Source organism: Candida dubliniensis, chromosome 2 (genome assembly GCF_000026945.1).
Source record: "Candida dubliniensis CD36 chromosome 2, complete sequence".
NCBI classification, from domain to species: Eukaryota; Fungi; Ascomycota; class Pichiomycetes; order Serinales; family Debaryomycetaceae; genus Candida; species Candida dubliniensis.
In genome coordinates, this window is record NC_012861.1 from 908,907 (window position 1) to 932,182 (window position 23,276).

Here is a 23,276-nt window from a genome sequence, read left to right on the forward strand (position 1 = left end):
TTATTAGGATATTCTCAGCGTTATTTTTCTCTCTTTACTTAAATTCAATTCTGATCACCAAGTAAGAAAATTATACATAGATACCCCCCCCCCCCCAATGCAAATATGAGTTATAGTTCAGCTTCATTTAGAAAACTTAATAATGTTGGGATATCTCAACCATCACAAACAGTATCGGCGAATCAACCACAACATCATCAACAACTGCATCAGCAACAGCAGCAGCAACAGCAACAACAGCCTTTACAACAACTGCAACAATCCTTACATATGAAATCAAATCCTCATATCCCACATCATCAATTACCAGGAACTGTTGGTACCAGGACTTCAATCCCTCAACCAGCATTAATGGCACTGAATTCAATTTTGACTTTGGGTCCATTTAAACATCGGAAAGATTTAACACGAGAGTCGGTCCTATCGACCTATCAAATTATGGGATATATTGCTGCTGGAACTTATGGGAAAGTCTATAAGGCGAAATTGAAGAGTAATAAACTAAATAAACCTGATGATGAAAGTGGTGGTGATGGTTTTAATAATAACAAAGATATTCTTTCAGAATCAATGAATGAACTTCATCATGATAATAATTCCAATATTGGTGTCAATACCACCAATACTACTACTGCCACCACTACTATTATTAATAATACGCTTCCTCTTCCACAATTTTTTGCCATCAAAAAATTCAAAAGTGATAATCATCATCATATAAATAATAACAACAATGGAGCCAATCATTTATCCAAGGGCAACAATAGTATTCATCAAGATGAAGTTTTACATTATACCGGGATTTCTCAATCGGCTATTAGAGAAATGTCATTATGTCGGGAATTAAATAATAAGAATATCACTAAATTGGTAGATATTATATTAGAAAATAAATCGATTTATATGGTTTTTGAATTTTGTGAACATGATTTATTACAAATTATTCATTATCAACTGCATCCAGAATTTAAACCAATTCCTTGTCCAACAATTAAATCATTAATTTGGCAAATTTTGAATGGAGTTACATTTTTACATAAAAATTGGATTCTTCATCGAGATTTAAAACCAGCTAATATAATGGTATCATCTCAAGGAGTTGTTAAAATTGGAGATTTAGGATTAGCAAGAAAATTTAAAAGTCCTTTACAAAGTTTATATACTGGAGATAAAGTTGTTGTGACTATATGGTATCGAGCTCCAGAATTATTATTGGGTACAAGACATTATACTCCAGCAGTTGATTTATGGGCTGTTGGATGTATATTAGCAGAATTGTTATCTTTACGACCGATATTTAAAGGTGAAGAAGCCAAAATTGATTTAAATAATAAGAAATCAGTACCATTTCAAAAAAATCAATTACAAAAAATTATAGAAATTTTGGGGATTCCAACAACTGATATTTGGACAAATTTGAATAAATATCCTGAATATTTGTCTTTTACTCAACATTTTAATCAAAGTTATCCTAATAATTTATCTAATTGGTTTAAATTGATCAATGGTGGTAATAATCAAAATTCAGAAAAATGTCTTGAATTATTGTCAGGATTATTGAAGTATGATCCTGAATTAAGATTAACTGCAGATCAAGCATTACTACATCCTTATTTTTTGGAATTACCTAAAGTCAATGAGAATGCTTTTGAAGGTTTAAATTATAAATATCCCAACAGAAAGATTTATACTGATGACAATGATATAATGACCACTGCTGCAAATATTAATAACAATAGTACTAATAATAGTGGCCATCAGCATCAGCATCATCACCATTCACAACAATTGCCGCAACAACAACAACAACAACAACAACAACAACAACAACAGCAAAATGTTCAAATCCAACAAGTTCATCAAATGCAACAACAAATACATCTGCAACAACTACAACTGCATGGTGCAAATAATACATATAAGAGGAGTGGTATTGATGATTTACCTGGTGGGGCTAGAAAGAAACGTGGGTAGATTAGAAAGAAATAGATGTCATTTTATTTGTGTATAGTGTGTATTAAACGATTTAGTTGGTGGTGCATACTATTCTATTCAGACTTGTAGCAAAAAGAAAAAAAAAAAAAAAATCAACTGTACAAAACTCAAAGCGCAAAAGTACCAAAATCATCATCTTGATGAAGTTGTCCGATTATTATACAGATAAAGAATTAATTTATAATAGTGCTATTTCTGATATATATAAAGCAATTGATAAGTCAAATAAATCACCAGTATGTCTTAAAATAGTTGATGAAGATTTCAGTCTCCCACCACATTCAATACATCGAGAAATTCTCATACTCAAAAACTTGAAATCACACTCACACCCAAACATAATTGAATATATTAATGATCTCAAAGTTTATGATGATATTATATTAGTCACAAAGTTATATCGTTATAATTTAACTCAATTGATGGAATCATCAAAATATTGTAAACGAACAACTCGATTCATTTATGAAACTGATACTGATACTAATGGTGTTGTTAACAAATACATTCTTTCCAATAGAATTGAAGAAACTGATATTAAATTATGGTTAAAATCAATGAGTTCAGGACTTGAATTTATTCATTCACAACAAATAATCCATCGTGATATAAAACCCAGTAATATTTTTTTCATTCTGGATGATATAACTCAACCAATTATTGGAGATTTTGGTATTTGTTATGATTTAAAATCACCACCTAAAGATGAGCCAATTATGGAGAAATATATTGATGTATCTACAGGTATTTATAAAGCTCCAGAATTGATTCTTGGTATAACTAATTATGAATATGAAATTGATATTTGGTCATTAAGTATAATTTTGACAATTTTATATTCTAAAGATTTCCAAAGTATTTTAATTAAAAATGATAAAGAAATAATGATTAATGATTCTCATATTAGTGATTTATATTTATTAAATCAAATTTTCCAAAATTTTGGTACACCAAATTTAATTGATTGTAATAATGAATTATTTTGTGATGAATATAATCATGAAAATTTACATTTTAAAAAATTTAATTTACAAAATTATTCAAGAAAACAATGGGATATTATTTTACCTCGATGTAATGATGAATTAATGAAAGAAATTTTTACTAAAATGATTAAATATGATAGAAGTCAAAGAATTACTTCAAAAGAAATCTTTCAATTAATATTAGATTGATCTTAGTCACGTAGCTTTGTGTATTTGCTTGCTTCCTTGCTTGGCATTAGAATTAGAATAATTGTTAATAAAACAACACTTTCTCAAGAGAATTGTTTTTTTTCGTATCTCTATAGTTAACTGATAAAGTGGGAAGAGAAACTCAAACAATTCATTAAAATCGTAAAGAAGGGTTTGAATATTATAAGTATTATGAATTTCAATTTACTGTTGGAAAAAAAATATTATCTAATATGTGTTGATTTCTTTTTTATAATTTTAAGTATAAATTGGTTGAAATATTACCCCCAAAAAAAAAAATAAACCGTTAAAAAATGGGTCAACTCCAAAAGTACTCCTTAACAACAGCAAAAGAAAAGTGAAAGATAACAATATTCTTAACATAATCACATAAAATTAGATTACACAGTCTAAGAATGTTTAAACACTTAACCAATACAATGTTACCATAGTGACCACCTCCTCCAAACAGTTTTATTGGACCGTTCTTGGTTATTTTATTTGGTCTCATTGTGTGTGGTTCATTTTTTTTTTTTTGCGCCCATTATACATGAAACTCGTAAATAATATCAAATCATCACATTACCCAATAAACATCATCACCATCATCCCTTTCGACAAAAAAAAGGACTTAATTAGTGACTACATATCTATGCATCAATTAATTAATTAATTAATTAATTGCAACATCTTCAAAAAAAAAAAAATAATTCATTATATTGGTGCAACACTGGAAAGATTGAGATACAGTCACGTGATTTTGACATCATTGAATATTGGATCAGTAAGTGGTGATGATGACTTTGTTGTGAGGGGAAAAAAGAAACAATACACACACAGACACACAGATTATTTAATCCCTTTATTTTGGATCCAACACAGAAAATACTTGTAGAGAGATTTCAACTCTAATTGTTTGATCTAACTTAAATAATATCAAACAAGTCTCTTTAATAAGGGATTAGAAAGAGAAAAAGAATGAGTAGAGATAGAGGGAAAACAATTGGAATTTCAAAAGGAAAATCACGAATAAACAAAACTCTATTGTGTTGAAATTGGAGGAAGCCGTGCGAAAAAAAAAAAAAAAAAAAGATTGTTAATGCTTTTTTATCTCTGGTAAGTTAAACGAAAAAGAAAAAAGCAATAGTTGAAAGAAATGGATCCACTAGTGGTGGGCATATGTATATATCTACAAAGATCAAAAAAATGGTGGTAGTGGTGGTAATTTCTTTTGTAGTGATCTGTTTTAGTCATTATTTCTTTTTTTTTTTTTGGGTTTTGTTTTGTAGGTGGATGTGTTTCTTTTAGTATAATAATTTTGTGTGAAGAATGCATCTGAAAATCCACCTGCACAAAGACCTGTGGGGACGTGGAGGAGGAGGAAGAAGAAGAAGAAGAAGAAGAAGAAAATTTAACTAAAATTTTAATTAACGAATATTTTGTTTATAGAAATAATATATATACACAATTTCTCAACTAAGAAAGAAAGTGAGAAAGAGAGAGTGTGTGTGAAAGAGACAACAGAAACAGGTCAAATCATTTTTTACTTGATTATCTTTCAAAAACATACACCATAACAATAGATATTAGCCATGTCCGCCAACACAGATCAAAAATTTATCAGAACTGCTGATTATGACTTTATTCAAAAGCTAGGCATCAATGTATATTATCCAAGTTATATTGAAAACCCTCAGATTCTGGGTGGGGAACTTAAAGACCTTATAATCGACAAACCCATTTACAAAGAAGCCAATAAACATGCAAAGAAACGACTGGATTTGAAGAAATTGAAAAGAGAACAAAGACGAGAGAGTTCACAGATGAAACATGACCAGAAAAGTCAACTCAAGGAAGCAAAACGACAACTGCATTTAGAAAGAAAAGAATTGAAAAAAGAACTACATCAACAAAAGGCAGAAATGAAAAAAGAACAACATCAACAACGAGCAGACATACGAGCAGAGCATCGTCTTCAAAAATCAGATTCTCTTAAACAATCTTATTGTGGTCATTATATGAAACAAGGACTAAGCATGAACAGTCAAATAGATCCAAAAAATGATAGTTATCCGCAACCCACAAATAACAACAACAACAACAACAATAATTACCCACAACCCAACAGCTACAGTAGCTACAATAATTACAAGAATTTATTTGATATAAGCAATAGTGATATGACTGACGATGAAAAAACAGAAGTTGAAAGTGACATGGAATCAACAATTAAGTCGTTGCAATCAACTACTTTGGCAACAACTGTTAACCATTCAGTAGCTTACAACCATAAGGAAGAACATCAGAGTAAAATGGCACGAGCTAATTCTTATGATCAAACCAAATCAACTTTTACTAGTTTCCGATCCAACATTAAGAACAAATTGAAATTTAGAACTCTTAGAAGTTCAAGTGAACAATTAGGTATGTATTATTATTATTATTATTATTATTATTATTATTTTCTGTTTATTAATTGGTTGACTTGATTATAGTGGAGGTGTTTGCAACAAACTAAATTTGAAATCTGAGGAAAAAAAGAGGGAGCGAGGGGGGGGGGGGAGAAACAAAACAAAGAGAAATAGTGAGGGGTGTGCACAAAAGAAAGAAGAAGCAACATTTTTAGTCACTTTAACACGAATTCTTTGCTTTCCATCAGGTCACGAACTTTTTTTTTTTTAGTTTTTTTTTTTGTCCTCCCTCCATTTAATTTGTTTATGTGTGGGGAGACAGTAAAATTAACAAGTGGAAAACTGAGTCAGTGAGTGGAATTAGAGTGAGAGAAAGAGAGGAAAAAAAAAAGTGAGAGAGGATTCGACATAATCAACGAATTTTTTTTTTTTTTTCCTTCTTTACTTTGTTTGCTAGTCCTTCTTTTTTTTTTTTGTCGTTGTCGTTGGTTGTATTGATTTACTTTCTATATTCATTCCTTTGCCTTTTTTTTTTTCTTCTTCTTCTTCATATTATTTATAATTGTTGCTTCTAGTTGTATTGTTTTCTTCACTTTTTTTTTATATAATTTTTCCTTCATATTTGGTTTTGACAAGAATCTAGCAATCGTCCAAACTCCCCGTTGTTATAATTTAGTTTAGTTTGAAGTTGTGAATTTTTGAAAATCAAATCAAATCGAGTCAAGTCGAATCAAGTCGAGTCAACCTAAAAAGAAAGAAAGAAAATTGATCCAATTTTTTTTACTAACAAAATATGTCTGCTAAAATAGAACTTGTAACTGAAAATGTGACCAATGGCCACTCTGGTGCATCAGAAACAATCCAATACACTAAATCACAGATGGTTGGACATGGGTCATTTGGAGTTGTGTTTCAAATACAACTTCAACCTTCTAATGAAATAGGAGCTGTGAAGCGTGTGTTACAGGACAAACGGTTTAAAAATCGTGAATTACAAATTATGAAATTGGTCCATCATAGAAACATTGCTGATTTGAAATACTATTTCTACACTAACAATGAAAAAAATGAACTTTATTTGAATTTGATTTTGGAATTTGTACCAGAAACCCTTTACAAGGCTAGTCATTATTATGTTTCCAAAAGATTAAATATGCCTCCATTAGAAGTTAAATTATACACCTACCAAATGTTTAGAGCATTAAATTATATTCATTCACAAGGCATTTGTCATAGAGATATTAAACCACAGAATTTACTCATCAACCCGGATACGGGGGAGTTGAAATTATGTGATTTTGGGTCGGCTAAGATTTTGAATCCAAGTGAGCCCAATGTGTCTTATATTTGTTCTAGATATTATCGTGCCCCAGAATTAATTTTTGGTGCTACTAATTATACCACTAAAATTGATGTGTGGTCAGCTGGTTGTGTGATGGCTGAACTAATTTTGGGACAACCATTATTTCCTGGTGAATCAGGTATAGATCAATTGGTTGAAATCATCAAAATATTGGGTACTCCATCAAGAGAACAAATTAAAAATATGAATCCAAATTATATGGAACATCGTTTCCCACAAATAAAACCAATACCATTACAAAAAATTTTTAAGAAAATGAGTCCAGATTGCATACAGTTTTTAATCAAAGTATTACAATATTCACCAATTGATAGAATTTCATGTATTGAAGGATTAATTGATCCATATTTTGATGAATTGAGGAATGAAAATACTAAATTACCAAATTATAGAAAAATATTTCTGCAACAATTTCATAGTAATAATTCTAGTGGGTTTGGTAATGCTGCTAATTACCAATTGTATAATGCTCAACCTGATTTAAGAGATTTACCAGAATTATTTGATTTCGATGATCGTGAATTATCAGTTGCCCCCCGCTTAAACAAACAATTGGTTCCAAATTGGGCATATTCGCATTTAAGATTAAATCAGCATATAAATAGTTTGGATGAATTCTCACCAATGTCTGCCGATGAATTAAAAGTTACCCTTGAATAGAGTTTTTTTTTTTTTTTATATTTGTTGGTTCCACACTTATTGATGATGATGACGACGACGCTTTTATTTATGTTATTATAAACCTTTTATGTATTTTTGTTGTATATTATTTTGTCTATTAACTATCTCTCTCTCTCTCTCTCTCTGGATCCCTCCTCATCCTCCATCTCTTCTTCTGATGCACCTGTTCCTTTTATTGGTTCATATATATATATATATATATCTATATACATATATAACATTATACACACTTTTTTTTTTTCTTCTTGTTGTTAATCAATTTCTCCATTACAATCTAGGTTTATCTATATGTTTAATTTTAGCATTATCAAATCTTGTCTTTTCTTGTTGTTGTTTAATTTTTTTATAATTTAATAATTTTGTGAAATTAGGGAAAATATTCACTATAGGAACAATAAACCATCGAGCAAACCATGGCATTAATGATAAACTAATTATAATTCTTAATGGTAATAAAAATTTAACAATACTAAATGCATAAGCTCCTTCAATAATAATCAGCATTTTATCTTTAGAATTGATTTCCCAATTAGTGATTTTTGATAAACCATAATCAATTATTTTAGCACCTTGATCAATAGCCCAAGATGGAATTTCCATTGGGATATAATTAGGATGATTATGGAAAAAATACCATAAAGAAAATAAAGGAATTATTGCAGTTATTTCATGAAGTACTAGAAATGAAATTAAATGAGAAAATGGTGCATTAATGAATTGTTTAGTATAAGATCGAAGAAATTTGGGCACTCGTTTTAAAATTGGATGATTTTGGAAATCTTTTTCTGTTGGATCTATAGTTGGTGATGTAGTAGTAGTAGCAACAGTGTCAGGCTTGGTCTTGATGGTAGTTGATGAAGTGGTTTTGGAAAATAATTTCAAAGTTGATGAGCTTTGACAAAATGAACGATTTAGAAGGATAGGTGAACATGTTTTGATATTACTTAAATACGGTTGAGATGCTTTAAATATTCTTGGTGATGTTACTATGACTCTTCTAAACATCTTATTTTGTTGAAAAGAAACAAATTGAATTGATTGAGTGATTGATTGACTGATTGATTGATTGATTGCTGGGAATATTTTTTTTTTATTAATTTGAATTTACTACGCGATTTTTTAAAAAAAGGAAATTCGGATACGAAAGACAGAACCAAATTGAAACTAACCTCTAAACTAATACAAGAATAAGTATATCATGTAAGTAATTTCTGCTTCTAAAGAATATTGTAGAGGTATTCAAATGAAAAATATAGGGTTAACATCTAATTCTGCAGACAATGAAAAAGTGAATCCCCCTCCCCACCTTGCAACAGGTGCCGAGGAAAACAGGAAAATCTGTGAGATTAGTTGATAGGAGTTAGTGTATTAACAGAATTAATAGTACCACTGTGACATAGCAGTTGTTTTTTTTTTTTTTTGGTTAAATTAGAGTAATATATCTTGTTATCTGAGTAACTGTTATTGTTCATCCATCAATTATAAGGAACTATAATTATAAAACTGCAGGTGTTAGCCTTTTTGTTGGTCCCTCGTCGTCCTCGTCGTATAGAAGAAACAATTACATTATTACTCCACCACCCAAAACTAAGAAATTTTTTTTTTCTCGTTCTGGTTCTTATATAAATTTATCGTTCCTAATTAAATCAACAAGAATTGTTCTTTTTTTTTTTCATCTTGTGGTTGTCAACTTTTTTTTTTTACTTTTCTTTAAATTCTTGCAACAACTTTTTTTTTTTTTTTAGCTAATTATTCTTCAAAAAATCATCATGGTCCCACCAGTTTATATTGTTTCCACTGCTAGAACCCCAATTGGTTCATTTCAAGGTTCTTTGTCATCATTATCTTATTCAGATTTAGGTGCTCATGCTGTCAAAGCTGCATTGAACAAAGTTCCTCAAATTAAACCAGAAGATGTCGATGAAATTGTTTTTGGTGGGGTTTTACAAGCCAATGTTGGTCAAGCTCCAGCTAGACAAGTTGCCTTGAAAGCCGGTTTAACTGATAAAATTGTTGCCAGTACTATTAACAAAGTTTGTGCTTCTGGTTTGAAAGCTATTATAATTGGTGCTCAAAACATTATTTGTGGCACCAGTGATATTGTTGTTGTTGGTGGTGCTGAATCCATGACCAACACCCCATATTATTTACCAACGGCAAGAGGTGGTGCTAGATATGGTGATTCCACTTTAGTTGATGGTATTCAAAAAGATGGGTTATTGGATGTTTATGAACAAAAATTAATGGGTGTTGCTGCTGAAAAATGTGCTAGTGATCATGGTTTCACAAGAGAACAACAAGATGAATTTGCTATTAAATCATATCAAAAGGCTGGTGATGCATTAAAACAAGGTAAATTTAAACAAGAAATTGCTCCAGTCACTATTAAAGGTTTTAGAGGCAAACCAGATGTTGTTGTTGAAAAAGATGAAGAAATTGAAAAATTCAATGAAGCCAAACTTAAATCAGCTAGAGCTGTTTTCCAAAAAGAAAATGGTACTGTTACTGGACCAAATGCTTCTAAAATTAATGATGGTGCTGCAGCATTGATTTTAGTGTCTGAAGCTAAATTAAAAGAATTAGGGTTGAAACCTTTAGCCAAAATTAATGGTTGGGGTGAAGCTGCTAGAAACCCAATTGATTTCACCATTGCTCCAGCTTTGGCTGTTCCAAAAGCTATCAAACATGCTGGTTTGACTCTTGATAAAGTTGATTTTTTTGAATTGAATGAAGCCTTTTCAGTTGTTGGTTTAGCTAATGCTGAAATATGTCAAATTCCATTAGAGAAATTGAATGCTTATGGTGGTGCTGTTGCCTTGGGTCATCCTCTTGGTTGTTCTGGAGCAAGAATTGTTGTTACTTTATTATCAGTATTGATTCAAGAAGGTGGTAAAATTGGTTGTGCTGGTGTTTGTAATGGTGGTGGTGGTGCCTCATCTATTGTTATTGAAAAAGTTGATAGTGACTTTAAATTGTAAAGAGGAAGACAATTTCTACCAAAGTTGATAAAAACACACACATCACATCAAAGGTATATACACAGGCATAACGCAGTTTTAAATAGAAAATCAAAACTTTCTTTTTCTTTTTCTTTTTATTTTTTTTATTTTTTTTTTCTACTTTAGAAAAGGGCTTTGTAATGTGTAATATAAATTATGGAATAAAATTCTTTTCTTCTTTTTAATAAAAGTAAATAACCACCTCCCCCCCCCCCCCCATCAACCAAACACTATAATAAGTGAATTGTGGGATAAAGTATTTAAATTAGAAATGTCATCTGTTGATTATTTATGGACAGAAGATTATTTAAATGATTTTGAAATTGAAAATAGATTTATAGACACGACAATAACATTTATAATAGTTTCAAAAGATCCATCATCATGTTATGATAATTTAATTGGATTTTTCCAACCTTGGTTAAAATCTTATCCTTGGACAATTGATCGACCAAATATTACTCAACAATCAACTAGAATCAAAAATATTTTAATTAATTATATATATGGAGAATTAAATTATCATGAATATACTTTTGAATCATTATTATTAATTTCTATATTATTTCAATTCAGTAAATATCATCAAGATTGTTATATTCATTTATTTGATTCATCAATTATTGAACCAATATTATTTTATTGTCATGATTTTTTACCTAATGATTTACAAGATATTATAACTTCAATTAATCGAACTTGGATTCATGATTTTAATATTATTGTATTAAATTTACATGATGATCGATTTATTAATTTATTTATTGCCATAAACCAATTGAATAATTTAGATTATATTATAAATCAACAATTAAGTCAATTTTGGCAAAAAAAAATTGAATTTAATGAATATTTAACTAATATTCATGATTTGGAAATTATAAATATACCAATTGATATAGGGAAATTGATTATTAATGATCCAACAATGATAGGAAAAGCACTTTTAGAATTAGAACAAATACTGGAATTGAAAAAATTATCAAATATTGAACAATTAAAATGTTGTAATGTGATTGTTCCTATAAATGATATAAATTTACTAACATTATTATCACTTTGTCATAATAATAATAATAATAATAATAATAATAATAATAATAATAATAATAATAATGATATTCAAATACGTGATATACTTGCTCAAGGATTATCCAAATATTATAGATCATCAAATTCAAATTCAAATTCAAATTCAAAATTACCACTACCACCTCTACCTTTAATTCCATCATCAATTTCTCAAATTTCAAGATTAGATTTACAACAAGAATTAATAAATCGAGGATTATTATCACATATAGTTGAAGAAAATAAGGATGTTTATCAAGTGATTGAAAATTTGAATAATAATAATGAAACAAGTATTGAAAATGAAGAAGAATTAGCTAATCAATTATATCAAATTTTGTTAGATAAAAGAATTCAAAATATAATAGAAGAAGAAGAAGAAGAAGAAGACGACGACAACGACAATGACGACAATGATCCTGATTATCTGGATTTTTCTGATGATGATGATGAATTAATTGAATTTAGAAATAAATATTATGAAATAACTAATATATGGTTAGATAAAATTCAATTGAAATCCAAATATAATCAATTTAAACAACTGATAATAACTCTGGTTAATAATTTTAAACAAGAATTTATTAATACTGAATTTGATGATTTCCCAGAATTTATGGAAACTAATGTAATTTTAGATTTAAATAAAGATTATAATGATGATAGTGATTATAAAAGTGATGATAATAATGAAGGAATATATCAAGGTGATATGGCTTTTGAAGAGTATCTTAGATTTAAAAAGAAATTACGTAAACAAGGTGAAATTATTGGTGATGATCATGAACATGATGACGATGAGAATGATGAAGATTGGGAAGATATTGATAATGATGATGATGATGATGATGATGATGATGAAAGTGATGAAGGAGATAGTGATGGATATATTGAAGAGATTTATCAAGAATCTCCTAAAATAAGTGAAATTCATGATCCTGATCCAGAAATCATTGAAAGATTGTCAAATAATTTTCAAAATCTACAAACTAATGAAATACAAAAGTCATCAAATCTTGAAGATATCATTAAGAAGAAGAAAAAAAAACATACATACATATAAATAAGTAAATACAATTATTCAATGGTATAATATTTCTTTCAATCCCCCACCTCCCCCCCAAAAAAAAAAAAAAAAAAAAAATAAATGCAGAAAAGTTATAAATGGTAGTAGTTTTTCTTTTTTTTTTTTTTTTTTCGTAGATCTTTATTATTGATGGATGGATGGATGGATGGATGGATCAAGGATTGGGTATTTCAATTCCTCTTTGATTCAATTCTTTTATTGTCCAAATCCAAGTTCTTGCTGCATAATCCATATTTGTAGCAATATTAGATGGTTGAGATTCTTTACCATTTGGACCAAAATATTTACCATTATCAATTTCTACCGTTAAATTTTCATTTAAAGCACATTTAATAACAACATTAGCTCCTTGTTCACTAGTAACTCCAAAAAAATATCCAAATAAATAAAATACAAACCAAAATATTATTCCAACTATAGGTAATCGAGTCCAATAAGAAAATAAATTTGTATTCATAACAAGACCTGGATGTACGGTTAAAAATAATACTTTAGGATTTCTTAATGCAAGCATTTTCATAAAATGAATTCCTGCAACTTTTGCCATACCATATCTAATCCAAGTGAATATGAAATTTGGATAATAATTCAATCCATTATTTAAATTAAAATATTGTAAAGCAAATTGATGACCAAATGAACTTAAATAAATGATTCTTGGTGTTGGTAATTTAGGAAATTTATCAGTAGTTTTTTGTAATATTGGTAATAATTTAGTTGTTAGTACTAATGGTGAAATAAAATTTGTTTGTAATTGAATTTCAAATTTATCAATAGTTAAAGTATAAGGTAATGCCATTGCTCCAGCATTATTAATTAAAATATGTAAATGATCTTCTAATTTTTTGAAATTTTCAACAGCAGTTATAACCAGAGTTAAATTACTCAAATCTATTTCTAAAAATCGTAAATCACCTAAAAATCTTTCATTTAATTGTAATGAAGTATATGTCAGTCTAATATCAATAGCTTTATTTTTCAATTCTTTAATTGATTTAAGACATCGTGATTTGCTTCTACCAGCAATATAAACAGTATATCCATGTAAATATAGTTGTAAAACAGTATAAAATCCCAATCCACTACTTCCACCAGTGATAAATGCAATTCTTCTATCGACATTAGGATTGAGATAGGGTAATGAGTCTAGTTCAAAAGAAGACATATATGAAACAATACAATGAAAAAGGAAAGTCAAACGAAAACGAAAACAAAAAAAAAGCAAAAACGGAAAATAAAAATAAAAATAAAAGCAAATGGAATAAATTAACTAAAGTTCCAAACTCTATGGGTATATAGTAATAGTAATAGTAATACTAATAGTAATGATGTATAGGGTTTTTTGGCAGAGGAGTTGATAGATAAAACAAGATTATAAGATTATTAGAGACAAAAAAAAAAAAATATTACACACACACACACACACACAGGCACACTTCTAGTCAATCAATTTGATTAAAAAAAAAAAATTTACAAACAAAAGAAATTTTGCTGGCCTAAAAAATTGTGTTTGCTTTTAGGATTACTATTAATTAATTAATTAATTAATTACTTAGTTAGTGGTGAAAGCAAAAAAAACACACACACACACACAACATTGTATTGTATTGTATTGTCTATTAATGCCAGCCGATTAAGCTCGCGCACATACACCAATCTACGTCGTCGTCGTCGTCGTCGTGGTAGTATTAATGAGAGCCAATTATATTGTAATTATCCTTCTACTCCATTCTCATTACTGCTTCAGATTTACCCCCACACATACAAGGGAGGTGAGGGGGAAGAGATTAAATTTGATTTCAGGGGGGTTGGAGAGGAGGGGATCACCAGAAGTTAATAATAATAATAAAACACCCTTTTTCTCAGTCCCCCCCTCCTCCTTTCAATGCTTACCACTACCAGATTATTATCGTGATATTTCCAATTATGTAACATATTACTAACAACGTCAATTTAATTAAATCTTACCATTCTACTCTTACAGGCTTGCCATCTTTTATATTGTCTTGTCTATGTGCGACAATGAATGCAAAAATCAATGGATTTCTAATGCTTTAACATACTTAACAAACATATATAATCCTTTATATGCAATTCTTTTTTTTTTTTTTTTTCAATTCTTTAATAAGATATTATCAGTACCAATAATTTCTTTAAAAATTTCTTCAGGTGATTTACCACTTGTATCAACAGTAATTGCATCACCACCATTTTGCAACAATTCTTCATCTTTAGGAATTTCCATAATATCATATTGTGATTTCACCATATCTGATTTCATATAATGACCTTTCCTATTTTCAACTCTATTCATTAATTCTTCAAATGTAGTATATAAAAATACAAATCTGAAATTAATCAATGAATCAACAGAATTTTTTTTAATGAAATCTCGATATTTTTTTTTTAAAATTGAACATGAAACAACAGAAATATTGGTGATATTTTTCAGATCTTTAGCTTTTATACTTGATACTTGACTTAATTGTTTTAACCATCCCCATCTATCTTCATCAGTTAATGGGATTCCTTGAGACATTTTATCGATATTTTCTTGAGGATGTAATGCATCACCTTCTATAAATGGACATTGATAATATTTGGATATCAATTCACCTTGAGTGGTTTTACCGGTACCGGCTGGCCCCCCTACTACTATCACTGTTGTGGTTGTTGTCATTCGTCGGGCAAAGGGGGAAAGAAAAAAAAAAAAAAAAAAAAAAGAAAAGAAAAGAATGCTATAAAGAATAATGCAAAAAAAAAAACTTCAAAAAGTTTTTCCAGTTGATTGTTTGGTGATGGAAGAAGGAAATTTTTCAGATTATTATACTTTTTTTGTGGTTTTGAGTTTTGAGTTTTGAGTTTTTGGATGGAGATTTTTAAATCGGACTTGATGTGGGGGAGACTGGAGAAAAAATTTTTTTGGGGGATTTATTTAATCTTTCCTCCAACAACAACAAATTGATAAAAGTGGGTGTCTATGTGTGTGTGTGGGGGGGGGGGGGGGGGTAACAGCCAATTATAAATCTTGTGTATCAATATTTATATATTTATATATACGGTCTATTATAATATTTACTAATGCATTTCTATTTACAAATTAATTTATCTTCTATATTAATACCCTTTTAATCGATCCAGATAAAAACTATTTGCTCTTTCCACATTAACTAATTCTTGATTAATTCTTTTTTCAACTAAAGCTTTTACTTCCATGGCACTATCTTTATCAATAAATAAAGTTGGGAATCTTTGACTTAACCAAAGAAATAATAATACTAATTTATGCATATCTTCAAGTTTTTCAACTTTTTGTAAAGGTACCATCACATTAGTATCAACAAATGATGTTTGTGATAATAATTCTAAATCTAAAAATCCAAAATCCAATATTGACTTACAATCACGTTTAACAATTGTCTTATAAAACTGGATTACCGTATTTTGGAGCAATTTAGGATTATTTGAAGTTCTGAAACTAATTGGAGTTTCACTTATAGTTAATTGATCATCAATTATCATGGTTGATAAGAACCGGTCTTTCGAAACTAAATTCAAAAGTTGAACTTTTTGATCTAATTCAGAAATGAAAAAATTATCATTTTGAAATTTTAATACATTGGTTAAAAAATTTTCATACACTGATGATAATGAATTCTTTTTAGGATTATTTGCCATATATTGTCTCCAAATACCATTTGTGGGCCATATACTAGCTTTTAATATTTCCGAAACCGGTGTTTTCAAACATTGATTAATATAAACCAAACTTGATCGATGTAATGCAGTAACAAATCCTTCTTTCAGTCCATGTTGAGCACTAAATCTTCCTGCTCGACCAGCAATTTGTTTAACTTGCAGAACAGATAATTTTTGTAGAGTAGAACCATTGAATTTATTGACTCCACTGAAAACAATACGATTTATTTTCAAATTTAATCCCATACCTATAGCATCTGATGCCACCAAAACATCATATTCACCATTATTAAATTTAGATGCCTCTTGAGATCTAATTTCTGGTGGTAATGCTCCATATATTACTCCAACTTTTAATCTTGTATTTCGTTCTATATCACATTTATATTTCAATATTTTTTTTTTAGAAAATACCACTAAACAATCACCTTTTTTCAATTGCAAAAGATTAATACTCAGTTTTTCTACTGTTAATTTCCCTAATCGATCAAATTTTTTAATTTCTAATTCATCACCAGTGATTTTAACCATTTTTTGAATAAATGGTACGGCACTTTCTTCTCCACAAAGATGAATCTCATGAGCTAAAACTCCTAAAACAGCATTAGTCCATACTGATCCTCTTAATGGATCAGAAATCATTTGAATTTCATCTATAACACAAAGATCCATTTTTTTATGTAATGGAATCATTTCAATTGTTCCTGATGCTATACCACTAACTTTCCCATATTTATCAATTGAAGGAACAACTTCTTCTCCAGTTATCAAATTACATCCAATACCTTGAGAATTGAATTTTTCATAAATTTCACGAGCAAGTAATCTTAAAGGACCAGCATAATAACCAGTTTTACTTTTAGATAATTTGATTAATGAATTATATGTTTTACCACTATTTGTTGGTCCAACATGCATAATTATTTTCCGTTTCATTTTTCTTGCCTCAGGGAACCATTCAGCTGGATTAGAAAAATCAACTTTAGCCTTTTCAAATGATGCATTTTCTATTCTATATTGAAGAAATATTTTATGTAGTAATTGAGTGAATAATTGCATTATTAATTCATTATTCGAAGATAAGTTATTGAATTCAAGAAAATTATTGGGATAAGTATTAGTGGAAATTAATTGTAATAACAGGGGAATATTGTCAAGAGTAGGATTTAAATAATCTACCAAAGTTATTTTATTTTCAGGAATGGATTTTGAAAATAATGCTTTGGTAAGTTGTTGTTCAAATGATTTGAAAATTGCAGTCTTTACATCTAATGGTTGATTATTGAGAATGGAATAAGGTGAATCAAATTTACCTTGAATTAGTTTATTGTTCAAATCTAAAAGTATTGGATGTATCAAAGTATTAATATATTTAATATTTTCAAGTTGTACTTTATTATTATTGTTCAAAATAGGTGACAGATCACCATGATTAATATTCTCTTCTGCTATGGAAGTTGCATAAGTTCGATGAAGTAAATTAACTCTCGTTGAACCACGTAGACTATATAGACTTGTCAGATATTTCTTAATACTATATCTTAGTAGTCTATACGTTGGCTTTTGACACAGCAACAACAACAACATTATTTTTTTTTTAAAAAAAAAGAAGAAAACTTCAATGTGGAGGTTGTAAATAATTGATAATGATCTATCAATTTCTTCCTCATCGAGAGTAATTTGTATAAAGAGAGAAAGAGAGACAAGTTTTTTTTTTTTTTTTTTGGCTTGTTTTGCAAAGTGCAGGCTAATATACAGTACCAGGCTTATTCCGACTTAACTACGATCAGCTAACAATCATGAGTATACATGTAATATAAACATATCACAACAACAACAACAACAACATTAGAAGTAGTTTGTTGGTTGGTTGGTTGGTTGGAGGGTTCATTTTTCTTTTTTTGCCAAGGGTTTTCTTTTCTTGTATTAGAATTGTTTTTTTACATATTTCATCAACAACTACAACTACTACTACTACTACAACAACAACAACAACGGCCATTAATTAGAAAGACCCAGAATTAAAGGTTACAACATTTTCATTTTTATCAAATTTGAAATTCACTCGTGGAACGTTTCAATCAATTCCACCCAAAAACTTTTTCTTTCTTTTTTTTTTTTTTTTATGAAAATAAATTTCTATTTTTATTTTCAATCTATCTCACAATCACCGCGTAATTTCAACCATTCTTCATATTAATTTTATTGGTTTATATATATCTATATATAACCCTATATCCAAATGAATGGAATAGGATCGTCTAAAGTTATTAATCATACTGCTCAATTAGCAGCTCAATTCAATGAATTTTATTTGGAAATCACTTCCCCGAAAATTAGTCAAATTGGAAATTATAAAATCATTAAAGAAATTGGTGAAGGAGCATTTGGTAAAGCATATTTGGCAACTCATGTACTACTAAATATAAATGTTGTATTGAAATGTGGATTAATTGATGATCCTAATATTGTTCGAGAAATTTATTATCATAAACAATTGAAACATAAGAATATCGTTAGTCTATATGAAGTGATTAAAACAGAAAATCATTTATGGATTGCATTAGAATATTGTCAAGGAGGAGAATTGTATTATTATATATATGAGAAGAAGCGATTAGAATTAGATGAATGTCGAAATATATTTTTCCAAATTGTTTTAGGAGTCAAATATGTTCATTCATTGAATTTGAGTCATAGAGATTTGAAATTGGAAAATATTCTTTTAGCTGATCAAAAAAGAACCATTGTTAAATTAACTGATTTTGGATTTATTAGAGAATTTAACCCACAAAGTAGGAAATTTTTATCAACCATATGTGGTACCACGGTATATATGGCCCCGGAATTGTTGACAGGTCAAAAATACTCCGGGTTTGCCATAGATATATGGTCCATGGGAGTGATATTGTATACTATGCTTAATGGGATGTTACCATTTGACGATGATGATGAAATGAAAATCCAACACAAGGTAATAAATACCGATCCCATGTTTTATGATCACGTGCCCGTTGATGCCAATCAATTAATTTCGAAAATGTTACTGAAAGATCCTAATCAAAGACCAAGTTTGAATGAGATTTTAAATTCATCTTTTTTAATTGATTTATACAATAAATATTTGGAAAAAGGTAACAAAAGAAATTCTAGTGGTAGTGGAGATGCCGAGTCAATTATATCTATTAATCAACATTATAATACTGTTGATCGACCATTTGAGGCCAAGATAGAAAAAGATTTACTCCGGAAATTACAAAGAATAGATTTTGATACCGAAGAATTAAAGGCCACCATGTATAATAATGAAATCAATCTGTTGACGGCATTTTATGAACTATTACTTACTCAGGAATATTCTAAAAAGAAACAGAAATACATTCGAGAAAAGAAACGGAAACTTTATGAAGCCAAAAAATCAATTAAAAAATCAAGGAAAAGAGTGAAAAGTGCTTTATCATTGTCGGATCAAGCTCTGAATTCACAACCATTGGAGAGAATAATGTCAAGTTTGAGTATAACATCCAATAAAAACTCATCATCTAGACACACTCTGTTTATTGCAAGAAAATCATTAGATAAAGCTGATACTAGCCAAATCCCTCCACTGCCTAAATCATCACAAGGTAGTCGACTTAATATTGAAATCCCTTCACCAAGAGCAACTAACACCAGTATTGCCTTACCACCCAGGTCAAGACGAAGTTCCCGTGAAATTTCAACAACTACAGCAGCATCCAGTATAACCGCTGATTTAACTACACCTTTGCGTCGTACCGTCTCATTTGTTCCCGACGGTAGAAGATTATCACAAGTGATATCTGAACCTAAAGAGGCAAACAAAAAGACTAACAAGAGTGGGAAAATACTACATAAGCTTCAATTTTGGAAGAAAAATAAAGGTGATGAGTATCAGGATGATACAATTTCTCATTATAGTACTAAATCAAATCACAGTAAATCAACTAATGATGTGATGATGGAGTCAGATGGGGAAAACCCATTAGAGATTATTGTCAAAGGAGGGGGTAACAAGAACAACAACAGCCCAATAAAACTTGACAATACCATGCATACTGTTGCACCAGAAGTTTTGGATCAACAAAGATTAGCATCCAGATTTCAGAAGAATGATGGTACACAGAAACAACGAGAAAATCAAAATTTAGAAGGACAATCGGGAAAGTTGGAACGTCCTCAGCAAGTTCAACTGCAACACCATCGTCAACAGCAACTACAATCTTCAAACACTGGCTTGAGTATAAATGCCATTGATTCTCCTCACACTCCACCATCGGCAGAGACTTCACGATTTGCTCGAACCCGACCTTCATCTATGATATCACAAATAAGTCAGTTTAGTAAATTGAGTCAAATGTCTACCATGTTGTCAGAATCTGAGTTGGACATTCTTGATGAAACCGATACAATGGATGATGATGATGATGATGATGATTATGATGATGAAGTGTATGAATCTAGTATAAACACATCGCAAGATAATAAAATATCCGGATCCAATGCTCCACCATCATCTTCAAATCAAGGTGGTATGAAAACTTCAAACAAGAAACGACCAACTTATAGAAGAGGAGTTGCCTCTGATACTTCGATAACTTCAACACCATCAGCATCTGGTGGAGGTGGGAGTGGCATTATTTCCACTATACCGAAAAAAAAGAATTCTTTATCAAAATTGAGAAGCAATTCATCCGAAGATATATCAGAAGATTCATATCGTTTCAATGATGAGAATATTCCTCTAGGTAGATCTGGATCTCCTGATCTTGGTAAAAAACGAAGTTTCCGAGCTTTACAACAACCAGTTCCTTTGATTAATGGTACTATTGCTACATCGATTTCAGAAAAACTCAATGATGCTACAAAAATGCCGTATGTTCGTGCTCCATCTCCACCCGTCGGATTCAAATATAATGCTAAAGCAAATAAAAAAATGATGACAACTGCTGTTAATGGGAACAACAACAACAACAACAACAACTACCATCAACCTCCAGGTTATCAAGATACTAAACAGGTTGAAGATTGGATTCATAATGGCACTACAGGAAATACAAATACTTTTACCAAATCAACAATTTATCAACCAGTTATTAATGAAGAGGAAGAAGAAAATGTATAGATGCTTGATATTTAGTAATAATAGTTATATAATTTTATACAATACAACTGTTGTGGATGAATTTATCTTCTATTTAAATTGACTTAGCCATGATTTTGCTAGTAAGAATATAGCCATTACAAAAGACCCAGGCCCTCTTTGTTGGTAATACTACTTTTTATTTGAAAGCCACAAGTACTCTCTCGTGGTGACTTCAATTGTTCAGTGTAAAAATATGGGTTGGAATACACGACCTATATTATTCAATGGAACTGCCATTGAAAAATAAGAAAAAAATTTTTTTTTTTTTTCTTTTTCGAAATCAAGGACAAGAAACACATTTGGAAAACTTATACATCTCACTACACCCAGAAGACTAGATAGTTATTTAAAAACCCTAAAATATGGCATCTGTTATAGTAGTGGATTCTGAATTAAAGGATTCTATTCAAGAATATAGTCAAATTATTGACAATATAAAGAAATCCCAAGAATTTTCAACATCTATCAAATCATTCTTGCCAGAAAAAGAAGGTGAAGAAGTAACCAATAAATCAGAATTATATAACCAAATTTTGAATGTTTCTACTAGTGAAATTTTAAAACAATTAACTGAAAAAGAATTTGAACCAACATTTTATTTGTTGATTTATATTTTAATTCAACTTTCCAATCAAACCGAAGTTTTAGATAATGAAAAATCACCAATTTTCCAAACCTTATTAGAAATCAATCCTCAACAACCACCATCTTTAAGAGATAGAAAATCAATTAAATCTACTTCGATATTATCTATATTAAGTACAATTTTCAATTTATTACCAGTTACTTCCAACACTAGAGTTTTCATTTTGAAAACAATTTTAAACGTTATTAAAACATCAGGAATTGATTTCAATTTGATTCAAGATAATATTGGATCAAATTTAATTAATTGGTTGAAAGAAACTAACACCAATGAACAAGAAATTAAATCTATATTTTGGGAATTTATTAAATTAGATGGGACATTTAATGAAAATTCATTGAAATTAATTAAAAATTTCACTCATACTAATACTTTATCAACTCAAGAATTACGTGAATTAATTTATATTGCATTATCTTCTAAAACTGTTGATGTATCATTTTTGGTTAATAATAATGTTGCTCAAGCTTTATCCAATAATAAACATGATGATAAATTGGTCACTATTTTCAATAAATATATTCATGGAGAAATTATACCAATTGAAGAAATTCCAAATGGTTTACCTGGACAATTTATTCATTCCAAATCGAAAATTTTGTCTTTGGCCAAATTTTTCGCTGATGCTTCAACCTCTTCTTCAAGTCATGATGGTGTTATTTTCAAATATAATGAAATACCAAATATTAAATCTAGTTTAGAATTTGAACAAACTTTAGTTGAAGCAATTAAAGCTGGTGTTATTGAAGGTAAAGTAAATCAAGTTGAAGAAACTTTTTATTTGAGCAGAGTCAATAGATTTATATTAGCTGGTGAAGATAATACTAAGAATTGGGAAAATGTTAAATTAGTATTAAAACAATGGCAAAATTCATTAAACGATATTAATAATATTGTTAAAACTGCTAGAGAAAACATTGTTAACAACAATACTGATTAAGGACATATATGTTTATTATATATAAATACTAGGAATAATAATAAT

The 23,276-nt window shown here is 29.3% G+C and overlaps 12 protein-coding genes across 12 annotated transcripts; 8 read left to right on the forward strand and 4 right to left on the reverse strand. All coding sequences in view use genetic code 12, as the record gives it.

The window, feature by feature from the left end:
• Positions 1-105: 105 nt before the first annotated feature.
• CD36_18910 (meiotic mRNA stability protein kinase, putative) lies at positions 106-1,974 on the forward strand (the record flags this gene model as incomplete). The annotated part of the gene is made up of 1 exon (XM_002418326.1): positions 106-1,974. One exon carries the CDS (start codon positions 106-108, stop codon positions 1,972-1,974), a length of 1,869 nt encoding a protein of 622 aa, XP_002418371.1.
• A 161-nt stretch (positions 1,975-2,135) lies between these two features.
• CD36_18920 (CDK-activating kinase, putative) lies at positions 2,136-3,170 on the forward strand (the record flags this gene model as incomplete). Its single annotated transcript, XM_002418327.1, has 1 exon — positions 2,136-3,170. The coding sequence occupies one exon, from the start codon at positions 2,136-2,138 to the stop codon at positions 3,168-3,170; it is 1,035 nt and encodes a 344-aa protein (XP_002418372.1).
• Positions 3,171-4,762: 1,592 nt separating this feature from the next.
• On the forward strand, positions 4,763-5,688 carry CD36_18930 (conserved hypothetical protein; the record flags this gene model as incomplete). The annotated part of the gene is made up of 2 exons (XM_002418328.1): positions 4,763-5,594; positions 5,666-5,688. 2 exons carry the CDS (start codon positions 4,763-4,765, stop codon positions 5,686-5,688), a joined length of 855 nt encoding a protein of 284 aa, XP_002418373.1.
• Positions 5,689-6,374: 686 nt separating this feature from the next.
• CD36_18940 (glycogen synthase kinase, putative) lies at positions 6,375-7,604 on the forward strand (the record flags this gene model as incomplete). The annotated part of the gene is made up of 1 exon (XM_002418329.1): positions 6,375-7,604. The coding sequence occupies one exon, from the start codon at positions 6,375-6,377 to the stop codon at positions 7,602-7,604; it is 1,230 nt and encodes a 409-aa protein (XP_002418374.1).
• A 288-nt stretch (positions 7,605-7,892) lies between these two features.
• On the reverse strand, positions 7,893-8,630 carry CD36_18950 (membrane protein, putative; the record flags this gene model as incomplete). The annotated part of the gene is made up of 1 exon (XM_002418330.1): positions 7,893-8,630. The coding sequence occupies one exon, from the start codon at positions 8,628-8,630 to the stop codon at positions 7,893-7,895; it is 738 nt and encodes a 245-aa protein (XP_002418375.1).
• A 764-nt stretch (positions 8,631-9,394) lies between these two features.
• Positions 9,395-10,603, forward strand: CD36_18960 (acetoacetyl-coa thiolase, putative; the record flags this gene model as incomplete). Its single annotated transcript, XM_002418331.1, has 1 exon — positions 9,395-10,603. The coding sequence occupies one exon, from the start codon at positions 9,395-9,397 to the stop codon at positions 10,601-10,603; it is 1,209 nt and encodes a 402-aa protein (XP_002418376.1).
• A 292-nt stretch (positions 10,604-10,895) lies between these two features.
• Positions 10,896-12,758, forward strand: CD36_18970 (conserved hypothetical protein; the record flags this gene model as incomplete). Its single annotated transcript, XM_002418332.1, has 1 exon — positions 10,896-12,758. The coding sequence occupies one exon, from the start codon at positions 10,896-10,898 to the stop codon at positions 12,756-12,758; it is 1,863 nt and encodes a 620-aa protein (XP_002418377.1).
• A 178-nt stretch (positions 12,759-12,936) lies between these two features.
• On the reverse strand, positions 12,937-13,947 carry CD36_18980 (dehydrogenase, putative; the record flags this gene model as incomplete). The annotated part of the gene is made up of 1 exon (XM_002418333.1): positions 12,937-13,947. One exon carries the CDS (start codon positions 13,945-13,947, stop codon positions 12,937-12,939), a length of 1,011 nt encoding a protein of 336 aa, XP_002418378.1.
• A 948-nt stretch (positions 13,948-14,895) lies between these two features.
• CD36_18990 (gluconate kinase, putative) lies at positions 14,896-15,462 on the reverse strand (the record flags this gene model as incomplete). Its single annotated transcript, XM_002418334.1, has 1 exon — positions 14,896-15,462. One exon carries the CDS (start codon positions 15,460-15,462, stop codon positions 14,896-14,898), a length of 567 nt encoding a protein of 188 aa, XP_002418379.1.
• A 437-nt stretch (positions 15,463-15,899) lies between these two features.
• On the reverse strand, positions 15,900-18,068 carry CD36_19000 (ATP-dependent RNA helicase, mitochondrial precursor, putative; the record flags this gene model as incomplete). Its single annotated transcript, XM_002418335.1, has 1 exon — positions 15,900-18,068. The coding sequence occupies one exon, from the start codon at positions 18,066-18,068 to the stop codon at positions 15,900-15,902; it is 2,169 nt and encodes a 722-aa protein (XP_002418380.1).
• A 655-nt stretch (positions 18,069-18,723) lies between these two features.
• On the forward strand, positions 18,724-21,624 carry CD36_19010 (serine/threonine-protein kinase, putative; the record flags this gene model as incomplete). Its single annotated transcript, XM_002418336.1, has 1 exon — positions 18,724-21,624. The coding sequence occupies one exon, from the start codon at positions 18,724-18,726 to the stop codon at positions 21,622-21,624; it is 2,901 nt and encodes a 966-aa protein (XP_002418381.1).
• A 383-nt stretch (positions 21,625-22,007) lies between these two features.
• On the forward strand, positions 22,008-23,231 carry CD36_19020 (conserved hypothetical protein; the record flags this gene model as incomplete). The annotated part of the gene is made up of 1 exon (XM_002418337.1): positions 22,008-23,231. One exon carries the CDS (start codon positions 22,008-22,010, stop codon positions 23,229-23,231), a length of 1,224 nt encoding a protein of 407 aa, XP_002418382.1.
• Between the last annotated feature and the right edge of the window lie 45 nt (positions 23,232-23,276).